Source organism: Gadus chalcogrammus, chromosome 3 (genome assembly GCF_026213295.1).
Source record: "Gadus chalcogrammus isolate NIFS_2021 chromosome 3, NIFS_Gcha_1.0, whole genome shotgun sequence".
NCBI classification, from domain to species: domain Eukaryota; kingdom Metazoa; phylum Chordata; class Actinopteri; order Gadiformes; family Gadidae; genus Gadus; species Gadus chalcogrammus.
In genome coordinates, this window is record NC_079414.1 from 14055054 (window position 1) to 14068792 (window position 13739).

The following is a 13739-nucleotide window of genomic DNA, read 5'->3' on the forward strand; positions in this document are numbered from 1 at the left end:
AATATTAACAGACCAGAGAACCCCCTTTATGTCCTAAATCATAAAGGATCTCTCCAAATTAATGAAAATAACCCAGTAGCGTACCTCAGTATATCCCTCACAGACCGATGGACCAGTGGAGGCAAATGCTGAAGAACTTGATGGACGTGGACGGACGGAACTTGGACAAGCTAATTCCCCTACCTGATATTCTCGATCCAAGAAGTGCCCCAAAGGTTGACTGGCTGCCCCCTTTGAACTCCTCTACGGGAGACGATCCCGGGGGCTGCTTGACGTTGCTAAAGAAGCCTGGGAGCAGCACCCGTCAACCCATCGAACCCTGGTGGAACATGTGGGAGACATTTGGGACCGGATGGCCACCTTGTGGCCCATGGTATGGGCGCACATGTAGGAGGCCCAGGATGCCCACATGCGGGTCTACAACAGAAGGGCCCAATGGCGAAACTTCCAACAGAGCTCTGCAGCCCGGCCGTGGACCAGGGTCGGGCGGCCCGCGGTCGGGGAGCTGCCGGGCTCATGTCGTATGATATCCAGATCTTCCGAGAGTCCGCAGCCGGGCTTCGAAGCCCGCGGCCGGGCTGCAGAGTATAATTAATAAAATAATTAATAGTTAATTACAGAGAAAACACTTACATTTGTGTTTTTCCAATCCTGTCGCATCTTTTCGCCCTCCATCTTGTCTAGGATATTTCTTGATTTTCCGTTTTCTTGCAAGGTATTGTTGGAGCAAGTCAGAACTGAAGGGCTTTGAGTGTGCCCATCGAAAATCTCAATTTTGAGGGGATGTTAGCCCTCCCCCTTACCCCTAAGCTACCGTTAAACTGGTATTGGGACATGGCTCCATGGCGCGGGAATGCGCAACAGTGAGGGGTATGGCTGAGATTTTGCTTGGAGCAAAGTAATGAGATTCGGCTATTGTGTACTTGTCCCAACAACAGAGGGTGTGTTTCTGGCCCGATATAAAAGTTATACTAATTGCTGGAGAAAGTGAGGGAAGTTAATTATAGGGTCCGATAGCCGGGACCTAGGTGCCCGTCCCAAAATGACCATATGAACCTATTAAAGAAATGGAATGCCGGGGATGTTCTCTGCTCTATCCCCTCCAAAGAAGGCTACCTCTTAGGGGAACAGCTGAGTCAGCCCAGAGGCATGAGCTGACGGAGTTGGTCAACTGGAACCAGGAAGTGTTCTCCAGTGAACCGGGTCACACCAATCTGGTAAAGTACCTCATCATCACCGAGCCTGGGAAAAAGGTGAAATTGAGATCCTGACTCATACCGGAAGCCAGGAGAGATGCCGTCAGAGATGAGGTAAAGACTATGTTGGAAGCAGGAGTCATTGAGGAGTCGAATAGTAAGTGGTTCAGCCCCATGGTGTTCGAGCTGAAACCCGACGGGACCCTACGGTTCTGTAATGATTTTAGGAAGCTTAATGAAATATCAAAGTTTGACGCCTACCCCATGCCCAGAATAGCTGGACTGATAGAACTGCTAGGGATCGCCTGATATTTCAGCCCTATTGACCAGACAAAGGGCTATTGGCAGGTGACTTTAGCTCCCAAGGCACGGGAGAAAAACACTTTTGCCTGCCTGGAGGGGCTAACGGCTATCGGCTCTGGGCTACACCATGGGGAGGGGATGTTTGAAACCCCAGATAAAGAATGTTGAGGCGATACAGGAGTGGCCACTCCCCCTCACCAAGGTACAACAGGTACCCACATTTGTGGGGCTGACCAGCTACTACTGGATGTTTATTCCCCACTTTACAACCCTAGCCAGCCCCCTGACGGATCTGACCAGGGACCGTCTGCCCGCCTGGACCGAGGAGATGGAGAAAGCCTTCCATGACCTAAAGTTAACACTGTTTTCGGGACATGTGATGGTAGCCCTGGACTTTGTCAAACCATTGGTGGTGCAGTCGGATGGGTCAGAAACAGGGGTGGGGGCTGTGTGTTGTCACAACTACAACCTATCCAGAAGTTGTTGCCGTGGGAACCAAAATATTCCACAGTGGAGAAGGAAGGTCTCGGCATCTCTAGAAAGTTGGCTCTAGAAACCCTGAAGTACTGCCTATTGGGACGCCCCCCTCCCCCTAGTCACGGATCATGCACCACTGTTTTGGATGTCGCGGAATAGGGACAGTACCACACCATAGACCATAGGGCTATTCCTGAATGAGCATTCTAATGCTGGGTATCCAGTCACATGAGATTAGCATCAAGCTGTGTCTATGCTTTCTTTGCCTGATAGCAGGTTGATGCAAAGCAAAAGTCCAACGAGTTCAGTGAGGTTAACCGTACAACTCAACAAACAAGATTGCTGCGCCCGTAATGAGATGTTTTTTCTTTGTATTTGTACCATGTTGGTTTTAAAATGTCTGTGCAATTTATGCATTGCACGGACTTGCTGTGTGTGCAATGCAATGTAAAGTTTTGTGGTTTGCTAAAGAGGCTGTTCATCCCTGACTGGTAGTGTAGCGATGCCCACAAAGACAACGGGAGTGCTATAAGTGCTACAACTCAAGAAATTACGTCACAAGAGAAACTTGTGCAGGTGGTGTATGATGCATCTTGAAAGCACCATAAGTATTGTCATACCCCTTTACATTTTGGTTAGAACCTATGAAGCATTGTGCCTCCATATACAGACCATAAATCCATTCCATAACGTCTTCATCCCACATGTGTTGAGGGGAGTTGTTATTGAAGGGAGATATCTTGCAGCTGGTTAGCTACAACCCCAAGCCTTACATGGACTTCCTCCCTTAAGGTAAGCCGGAGGATCTTTGAGCATTATTTTTAAAATAATGCCATATGGAAGACTAGCAAACTACAGAAAGCATCTGTGTGATCTTCTGGGAGTTCTGTACCGCTGACGAGAGAGAGACCAAATAGAATTTACCTGTTGTCACCTGGACCGTCTGATTACCCCACGTGTACCGACTGCTTTAGATGAGAACCCTTTTTGCGACGACCCCTTGACACTGGACAAAGCACTGATTAAGGCTTGTTCTTTTAAGTAGTTAACCTCTCCCACCATCCCCCCTGGATGTTATTATCCCCTAAATAAATCACCATTGACTTTGAACTTTTCTGTGTTGTGTGTTTTTCTATTCAACTTGGTAGCATGCACACCACACCCTCACCCACAAGCAATTTGTACACATTTATTTTTTTAGATTTCCTTTCATTTCGATTACAAAAATATCTGAACACATACATTTTTTGTTAAATAATCATGTTGTTGACCCGCGGTGGCTGATAAGAGGCTATGACAATAACACACACACATACACACACATATATATATACATCATATCATAAATACATATTATATTTGGGTCATAGGAGGGACCAGATGGAATGCTATCCCCACTTGGCGTGCCACCCTATCGCTCAAAACTCACCTTCTCAAACGTGCTGACTCCCCCTCCTGTTTGTCTGCTCGTCTCGTTGTTTTTGATTAAGTTATTTTGGTTTCAATGTTCTTGCCCACATTGTATAGCATCCTTGAGTTATAAAAATCAAATGTATTATTATTATTATCAGTAGGGTAACGAGGCAGGCTTCAGATGGACCAGGCTGACCGACGAACCCACGCCGAAGCCGGCGTACAACGGCTCTGAGAAGTTGGCCTTGAACCGGTGCAGCAGCACCATGGTGTCCGACACCGAGTAGAAGGCCAGGCTGTGGCCCGCGTAGTCCAGGAACACGCCGATCCGCGTGGCCCGGGCCGCGGCCGGCAGGTCCTGGTCCCTCTGGTTGTGCCAGGCCGAGTAGCCCCCGTCGGAGCACAGCAGGCTCCAGGACCTGTCGTTGTAGCCCAGCAGGCTGTGGGAGTTCTTGCCCTTGCGGCTGATGCTCTTGTAGGCCACGCCCACGGAGAACTCCCCGGTCCACTCGGCCTCCCAGTAGAAGCGGGAGCCGGACAGGGCCTCGCGGCACAGCACCTGGGAGAAGCCGTCGAAGCGGTCCGGGTGGTCCGGGAGGAGCTGACCCGCCTTCCTCCGGGTCACCCGCTGGTTCCCTTCTGACAGAACCAGCTCCTTGTAGGCCGAGTTGGGGTCAAAGGTCATCTTGCTGGTGTCTAGCACATAGATGTAGTTTGTTGTTATTTATACTCTACAATTCAGTATATCGCTAGCATCATGACCCACTTTACAATTATGTATGCACTATTTATTTTCACATTTTATGCACACATTTTTTTGCACTACCTTTATTGCCTAACCATTATTTTGTGCTTCATAATTTCATCGATAAATGTATTGCCATTCTTTTATCTTGTGCAGATGAATGCACATGAACGGAGAGTGAAGGAATTGTCAATGAGTAAAGATGGTAAGTAAACACACATCTGAGGAAGTCCGCTCTGCTCTTGGGCTCCTGGAGGTCCAGCCTGGATGGGACTGAACAAAGAGAATCATCCGGTTTTAACCACTACCATATTTAGCAGGAATTTGAGAAAAAAAAGAGATGTGATATAATTAATTAAAATACATGTATATAGTAAAAATACTTTATATATAACTATGAGTATTTGTGTATATATATATATATATATTACAAAAAATATATAGATAAGGGTATTATGATTCATCTTGCCGATAGACTTACCTTTGTTTCGCTTGTCTCCGTTCCGGGGCAGGAGAATGTACACAGGTGTTTCACTTACTGGAGTAAGAATACACACTGTTAAACCACTCCAACAAACATTTAATTTGATTGTTTTTAACCACTGAACTTTTGTCTTTTCTCATGTTTTTACATTTCCTCTGTAGAATATAGAAGGGTGATAGTATTTTTACATGAGTATTTCAGAGTACAAATGTCAGGATATGTTGTCCAGACATTAGGGATGTGAATAACTCCAATTTTTCATGGTCGAATAATCAGTGGGTGGTATGAACGAATAATCGATTATTCGATGTGTGCCGACCTTCACAAAGGCAGCCATGGATCATTGGCAAGAAATCACTTAATATCTTAAACGCAAAAAAACAACCTGCTAAGTAGTTCCAGTCAAATTGTCCGTCGTGAAAAATGCATTAAACTGTAATCAGAAATAAGGTTATATGCTATATACCCTATAGTATCTGTGGTATAAAGACTAGAATCTAAATACTACATCTTGAGTCTAGAATCTAAAAGCTACATCTTGAATCCTGAACCTAGACTCTTCAATGTTAGGAGCGGCCACCTGTCTTGGAGATCTTGCTGAGCTCCGTCTTGCAGATGTCGTCCAGGTGCTCCTTCATGTCCGCAGCCGTCTTGCTCATCTCCTCGAAGGCGAACTGGGGGTTGATGAGCACCTTGGGCACCATGGGCTCCGGTCGCACACAAAGCGACTGGAAGTTCTGCTCCACAACCATTCACATCATTTGCTGCTTTTAATAGTTACTGTTATCAAGATTTTGGCGATGATTTATTTATTTCTAAAATAATTATATTTAAAAAGGTATGTATAGATTTGGTTTATTCTAAAGCTTTTATATTTTATACCTAGAAGGTCTGTAATATGCAATACTATCTTGTTTTTATCAGAATGACGGTGCAATACGTGGTGATTAAACACATAGAGGCTGGGTTGGCCTATTGTGTGTGCACTGTACACACTGGGAATGCATTGGTGCATTCACCCCCCACCTAGCCCGCCTGGTTGTTCCTACCTGCAGGAAGTGGATGTTGTCCTCGGTCTCCAGGATCAGTCGGAGCTCTGCGTCGCGGCGCTGCAGCTCTGAGATCTCGTGCTCCAGCCGCTCCACGTAGCCCTCGGCCTGGGACATGGCCGCCTGCATGTTGGCCTGGATCAGCTGCTTCAGCTCCCCGTGCCAGCGGTCCACCGCCTGCTGCATCTCGTGGAAGCTCTTGTCGCTGTCTGATTGCGCGCGCTGAGCACAGCTCTGGAGAGCCGGAGCCGTAGGAAGAGGGAGAGCTTGAAGTGTGGATTTTGTTCATATTTGACTTCGATATTTGACTTGAGCATTTTGCACATACCATAATGGTATCACTTTACAATAAGGGTAAAATAATAAACCATGAATTAACGTTGTTAATGCTGTAGAAAGCATTAACTAATGTTTACCTAACAGTTAATAAACAGTTAACTTATAGGCTAGTAATAATTAACTTATGGTTTTCATGTAACCCAAGGTATTGATTTGTAGATAATAGTACAAGTACAAAGTAACAACAAATTAACAACATTAGTACAAATTAAGCACATTAGTAAATTATGACCAGACCACTAGTTAACTGTTGATTAACTGTAAATGAAATGTTATTTAATGCTTTTAACTGCATTAACTAATGTAGCGACCATGGGCGTGGTCACCGTGTTCAGTTTGCTGCAAGGGATCCTGGGGGGTTTAGACTATTGGCCCTTGGTCCTTTGCGGCAGTGACATTGTGTGGGGTGCAATGGTTTCGGTGTGCCTAGGTGTCGGTGTAGTTGTGTGGTTGGGAGATCCGACACCGCCACTGAGACGTTAAATTGGTTTGTTGATATGTGTTGTGTTTCTGTGTGTGTTAATAAAGGCCACTCTCGCAGTCGTGCGGTGCAAGGGGCACGATAGCTTGGTATAACTGCCTAACCTGGGCTCCCGTCCTGTCCTTCCCTTGCTGCTCCCAACACTAATGTTAATACATGTTTAACTGTAAGAATTAATTTGTAGCCTTATTGTTAAGTGTTACCATGTGTGGGTCCCACAGCAGAAGTAAAGGACAGTATAAAAATTAAAAGTATATAAACACACTACGTAACATAATCATTCTAGTAGAGGTCAACCATTAATGAACACTACATTATTGACAGAGTGTGCATTTATGTGTTGTTGTATTGTATTATAAGCTGTTGAAATGTCTACTTTAAGACGGTCCACGTTGTGTCGCAGTTCCTGCAGCTCCTTCATCCTGTCCTGGATGATGTACTGGACCTCGGACTGGGTGCCCACCAGAACTTTCTACAGGCACACAAGATAGGAAGAGTAAACACAATTACAACTTCCTGTTGTCCATTTATCAATATATAATACAAACAAATAGAAAGGATCCCCAATCGCAGAGTTGCTAAGGAAATAACGGTATTCCCCTTGTGAGCTAATTTGGCAGATGTGTTCAATAAAATATTTATGTTTATTTTTTGTGGATTTAACATTCCCCCTCCGCTTTACGTTCCTCTGAATTCCAAGCAACCCAATTGCACATCAAACATTCCCAGCAGGAAGTCCTGGTCGCGGACGGGCTCACCTGTTTATCAGCGCGCTCCTCCTCCGCGGAGATGATGTTGTGTCCCCGGTGCTCGCGCACGGTGCACAGCACGCAGATGCACATCTGGTCGGTGCGGCAGAAGAGCTCCAGACCCTTCTCGTGCTGGGGGCAGATCTTCCGGTCCAGGTGGCCCGTCTCGTCCACCAGCTTGTGCCGCTTGAAGGTGGCGGACTCGTAGTGCGGCTTCACGTGCGTCTCGCAGTAGTACGCCAGGCACATCAAGCACGACTTGACCGCCTTGTTGCGCGGGCCCACGCAGAAGTCGCAAAGCACGTCGCGCTGCATGTGCGGGAAGGGCGCCGTGATCGCCGGCGGGCTACGACGTGGCTCCTGAACGCGTTGCACTTCGGGCACGTGGCGCCGGAGCGCGGGGCGCGGCGTGAAGGTGGCGCGGCACTGCGGGCAGCTGTACACGCCGACGTGGTCCAGCTGGTCCCAGTAGATGTTGACGCACTCCAGACAGCAGTTGGTGTCTCCGCAGGGGAGGGTGACCGGGTCCCGGGGGTCGTCCAGACACAGCGGGCAGCAGTAGGGGGCCGGGGGCATCGGGTAGCCGCCGGACTCAGCCATGATGGCGTTCATCGTGGAGGAAGTCCCCCCGCGAGATAAAAAAAAACAAACGAAAGACAGGAGACAATAAAAAAGAAAAGAAAAATAGGTGACTGTTAGTTGCAGCAGTTATTGTTCACTAAGTGTCAACTGTTATTATACTTTGTATTTCCCATATATTTTCTATTGAACGGATAAATTCCAGGTGTGTCCCGCTGTAATGGAGCAGCTCACAGCCTGCGTGGTCTTTAAGTGAAATGTTGAGGAGCGGGCTGGGCTTGTATTTAACAACAAACACTGTGTTGTTACTGTAAGCACCAGGCACTTATTCCCACAAAAACAGGATTTACTGAATCCGACTTGGATAACACGCTGACGCGTGCTTACCGTGCAGGAATATAAATGTCCCGCGTGCGTGCGTGTGTGCGTTCGTGCGTGCTCGGACAAATAGGAACTTTTGCCCAGCGGCCTAATGAACAATGCTTGATTATCCAGGGCCGGTGATTGTTGGTTGGGTTCCCAACCTATCGTCGAGTCCCACATGGGCTGAGACATCATGCATCCTCGACTCTCTTCTCGCTTGGCTGACACTGACATCGTTGTGACAGGTCCAGATCAACTTCTGCTTGCGTTTCTCTGTGGCGCTTACTCTCATGGGTTGTCATGGTGATGTCGGGACGTTCCTGTTTCCCCTGGGAACAAAGCAGAGGACACTGTCAACATGTGGGTACCTGGACACACACACACACACACACACACACACACACACACACACACACACACACACACACACACACACACACACACACACACACACACACACTAAACACTCCATTATATGGGTTGCTGGACGCTCACTCCTTGTGTAAACACACGGCCATGTGGGTAACTGGGCACATTTACCTTGGTACGGTCAAAGGTCAAGGGAAGGGGATGTTGTCTCCACCCATACACTTGTTTGGTTAGCATGTCGGGTTGAGGGTTAGAGTTGGGTTAAATTCAAATAAGAGGGAGAGAGTGAAAGAGCGATATAGCTCACAAGAGCTTTCAAGTCACTCTCAAATAATACCTCTTGAATCTCAACTTTAGGGCGGTTTGGTTGAGAGTTAGGGTTAGAGAACTCCAGAAGCGAAAACCAAACCTGAAAATCCCACCAATAGAAACCCTAACCCTAAACCTAGAATGGTAACCAAACCCCACAACTCAACCCAAAGAAATGTGAATAACCAAACCCTAAAACCTGAACCTAAGAGGAAACCCCAACTCATCAAACAAAACAAATCCCTAACGCCTTACCCTAATAGGAAACCCCAACTCTAACCAAACCCTTAAACCTGACCCTCATAGGAAACCGTCACCCTAGTAACAAACCCTAGAACCAAAACCAAACCTCAACCTAATAACAACCCTAACCCTATACCAAACCCTAAACCCAAAGAAAACCCTAAAACCTGAACCTAATAACAAACCTAACCCTAGTACCAATCCCTACCACTAACAAAAGCCAAAACCTGACCCTAATAGGAAATCCTCAACCAAGTACTTAACCCTTAATCCATTAAAAGGAAACCACAACCCTATTGAACCCTAGTAGCAAACACCTTACCTTGAAAGTTAAACCTAACTCTAGTAGGAAACCCTGCCCAAAAAAACGAAAAAAAACATTCGGAAACCTAGCCCAAAAAACGAAAACCACACCCTCAAACTCCACAAATTAGACCCGAGCCCTAAAGGCTAAATTATGATTTTACAAAATGGGTAATGTTTAAACTTTAACTATTCAATTTGGAACCCCATCCAAAATTCATTCTACATGTTAGTTACAATTTACTTTCAGGATGGAAGTCAAGAAACAGTATGTTCCACATCTATTAGGTCCTCCATATTTGTTCAAATTCGATTGCCTTGTTTGGGATATCGGGGGGATTTTGTTTCCTACAAGTTCCCCTACGAAATCAAGCCAAGTTTAGAGAGTTCCTAACCCTATAACCAAACCCTAAACTCTTACCCCATATGCCCCGTGGTTTACGGTCACATTAGACCCTCCTTTTAGCCTAAATTGCACCAATCCCTAAATATTCTACTTCTCATCACGAAATGTCCCCATGTGCATTCCAGCTCATTCTGCCCTTTTTTTTTTAGAACGTGTAGCCACATTCATTTATGTGGGCCTTTTTTAGGGACACATAATTTATTTTTACCATGGTAATTCCTATTGTGAAAATAATTGTTTTGCATCCAACCTAAACATTTCTTTGTAGACCTAGATATTGCACTGTTTCGGACCCATCTATATTTCATTTATACTGAGCCAACATTTCAGATGTGTTCAATCATACACACTCCTAGTTGTGCACATTTGAAGCATGGCATGAACCCCAACACGGACAAACAATAAAGACACAGAAACACGTGTAATCTTTGTTACAAACCTTTTTATTAAGATATTCAGATTTTTTTCTCCTTATTTTTTCTCAGTCTGTTTTCCTTGTATCTTTACAGTAGTTTTAATGTGCAATTATCTTTATTACTGGGTCACAGTTAAGGATTCACATAGTTATTGGCACTTGGAACACATGGAACGGGGAGGGGGCACTGGCATGTACATTGGAAGGGGTGGGGCGGGTGGGCCGGGGCACGGGGAGGGGTCAGGGTGGATCGGGGGGGGAGGGACAGAGGGGTGGGCAATATTCTTTGACATCAGTATGAGGCTACTGCATTCTGGATATTATATACTTTTTTGTCCAAAAAGATGTAATTCTTTCTTTTTCCGAGTTATGAAGGAATAATAGACGGTGAGAATAAAAGCTCATGCTGCGAGTGCACATCTAACAATCAAACCTCGATAGTGCTTTCTATGTATTCATGTACAGTTTAGATATTTATATATTTATAGTGGAAAACAAGGAGTAGTAGTACGGTAGTAGTAGGAGGGTGGGGGGTGGACAAACCAAATGGATTTCTGCCGAGGAGTTGGCCCTACCACACCAGAGACAAGGAAAGTAAAAGTCATTCATGGTTGCCTAGGTGATATGTAAAACCCCTGGACCGTTTATTATCTGAGGTAACGAGTGTCCTGACAGACTGCCGTCAAATACCCTGCAACTGATATAGTTTCCGTGTGTTTGGTTGGAGATGCAAAGCGCCTCCACAGGTATCGTTCCTGAAAGCGAACCGATATGTATCTGCGCAAAGTCAGCCACACACCGGCCCTAGAAGCCCTTCCACCCCCCTCCCCCCCTCCCGACCCCTAGCCTTTAGCAGCTAATCTAGCTTCCTTTTCCCATAGCCGCGTAGAAGCTAGCTGGTAGCCTAGCGCCTGCCTGTGTGGTCAGTAATGTAATGCTATGGCTGAGAGCTCCCGAGGTAACTGGTACTTTGTTTTTATATTTTTAAGTTCTTTTAAAACTGCATCAGCGGAAAAACACACACACACACCCGGATGCTTTGTCCATATGGAGGGACGACAGCGCATGTGTGTGTGTGTACAAATATATTCATATATGCATTTATATATATTTATATTTCAGAGGTCTGTGTGTGTCGTTTGTCTCTGGTGTGTGGGACTATAAAAGAGCAGGGAAATGTTAGACCACAGAATAGCAGATATAAAAAAAATATTTAAAAAGAAACAAGACAAAATACAGCCATGAAGGTTTCTGGGCATGGGGGGGAAGGGGCTGACAAGAGATCAAGAAAATAAAGAAACAAAAAAATCTGCCTTTGCACCACTTGGCATCCAGCCAGTTGAGGAATTGTCGATTTGGTTGCATCAGCGAATTTAACCTCCTTTACAATAACGAAACAAACATCCTCCCACCAGTGTTTTGATCGCTTTCCAAGACAAATAACATTCCAAGTGAATACCCCCCCCCCCCCCGCCCTCTTTTCCCTCTCAGTATCCATGTTAGAATACATTTGGTGGAGGTTTAAAAAAACAAGAAAAAATAACTGACAAGGTACATGCAGTAGAACGGTGACAGGCGACGATATATGGTATAACGTCTAGTACCAAATCAACGGGTGGTGGTGGTAGTAGAAGTAAAAGTTTCCGGTCATTTCTTTGGCCATTTCCAAATCGTTTAAGATCCCCATTATAATCCAAACTAATTGCCTTTAAAAACCTGTCCCGGGGGGCCGGTCCAACGGCCAGCTCCTACATAGCACCTTCACCGAGGGGGAGGGGCCCCATGTGGAGACACCGACCCCCACCCCCCTCCCCCTCACACAGTAACTGCCAGGAAGGGAGAGAGGAGGTGAAGGTCTGTCCCCCCCCACATTATTCAGTACTTTCTTTCAAACACCGACGCAAGAGGGAGAAATAAAAATGACATACAAAAAGATCATAAAAATGAGTTTTATAAAAAATCCCACAAATTTGATTCAGACTGAACTTTACACCCCTCCCACCCACCAACAACACCACCCCTCACGCATCACCTGGCACGCCTACCACACACAGGAAGTGACGTTTGGGGAGCATGCTCAGAAAGGTGCAGAGGCTCGGACCCGCGGCCTCTCTTCCAGGCCAGCGGGAACTCACCGACAAGGTGCTTCTTTGAACGTTATTCATTTTGATTAAATCATCACGTCAACCCCCTCCGTGTCACTGTTCCCTGTGGCGTGGGCGACCAAATGATGGGCGGAAGCAAGAGCTGCCCTACCGGCAGACGGAGAGGAGGGCGATGTTTTGAGAAGCCAACACACTTGAAACACTGCCCAGCTAAGGATATTTTTCAAGATTCGTTTTTTTTGTAAATCAGTTATAAATCCACCGACTCATATTTGGCATTCTCATCCCACGGTGTGTGCATGTAATTTTTTTTGTCATATATTGTAAAAATGTGGAGCAGAACTCTCTTATGTTCTGGCCCTAAGGTGCTTGGTTGAATACAGTGATCGAGACTTGATTATAACTTATATAATAGCTTTAATTGTTTGGCATCACTGCTACTGAGGTATACTGCCACCTGTTGGTCATCCGCAGATACCGCACATGCCACCCGCAGATACCGCACATGCCACCCGCTATATGTGTAGCAATACACCAACCTGGCCACCAGATGGCAGTTGGGACAGTCACAATGATCAGATTCAACCAACAATAGCTTATACTCAAAAAAGGCTAAGCTGGTCCATCAAGGACCAGGTCAAGTAAAGGTAAAACTCAATGTTTGTTTCTAATGAAAATGTGTTGGACGAGCAAGACGTATCCCCAAAGGGCAACGGAAATGACAGGGATCATACTGTGTCCCGTGGGATAGATACTTTTAACAGACATTCAGACACAGCGTGTCTTGTTTGCAAAGTGAACCTGACAGTGTTTCTCATGTTTGGACCAATCAGTCACCCTCCGTCTAGGTCGCTTGGTTCCCATAGTTACACACATCACAATAACAAAGATGCAGAAGAACATTTAACCAACCAATATATATTAATTGGTTAGCCAATTAACCAATTAACAATTAACCCTCTGGTCCAGCAGTTAACTGCCCCACCCCTTCCCCTGTCAGTAATTCACAATCACTATGCAAAAATATGTAGTTCTCTCTCTTCTACACTACTTTATACCTCCTCTCTCCTTTTCAGTTTCTTTTTTTTCTCCATTTAAAACTTTAATCTACATGACTTGGCAACTCTAGTTACAGGTGTTAATGAGGAATTATTAGTAGAATTTTCTTAAAAAATAACTTCTCAAAAGACTACAGTACACTAGTTCAATTGTAAAAAATATGAACACAAAAATAAAAAACGAAATTCTCAAAAGATAACAGGCAACCTCCAACAAAGGTTGGAGGTTGTAAAAAAACAAAACATAAAAACGTATGTTGCCAATAAGTTCCCAATATGGTATATAAAAGGTCCTCTAGAAACACAATCTAGCCCTCTTCCGTTTCAACCTTTACCGATAAAAACTGTGCTCA

At 45.4% G+C, this 13739-nt stretch overlaps 1 protein-coding gene across 1 annotated transcript; it reads right to left on the bottom strand.

Annotated features, from left to right (window-relative positions):
• Positions 1-3113: 3113 nt before the first annotated feature.
• On the bottom strand, positions 3114-8095 carry ftr84 (finTRIM family, member 84). The gene is made up of 7 exons (XM_056586144.1): positions 7246-8095; positions 6864-6959; positions 5668-5901; positions 5199-5355; positions 4616-4672; positions 4354-4407; positions 3114-4085 (listed from the first exon to the last, which is right to left on the bottom strand). Exons 1-7 carry the CDS (start codon positions 7846-7848, stop codon positions 3544-3546), a joined length of 1743 nt encoding a protein of 580 aa, XP_056442119.1. The 5' UTR covers positions 7849-8095; the 3' UTR covers positions 3114-3543.
• Positions 8096-13739: the final 5644 nt, after the last annotated feature.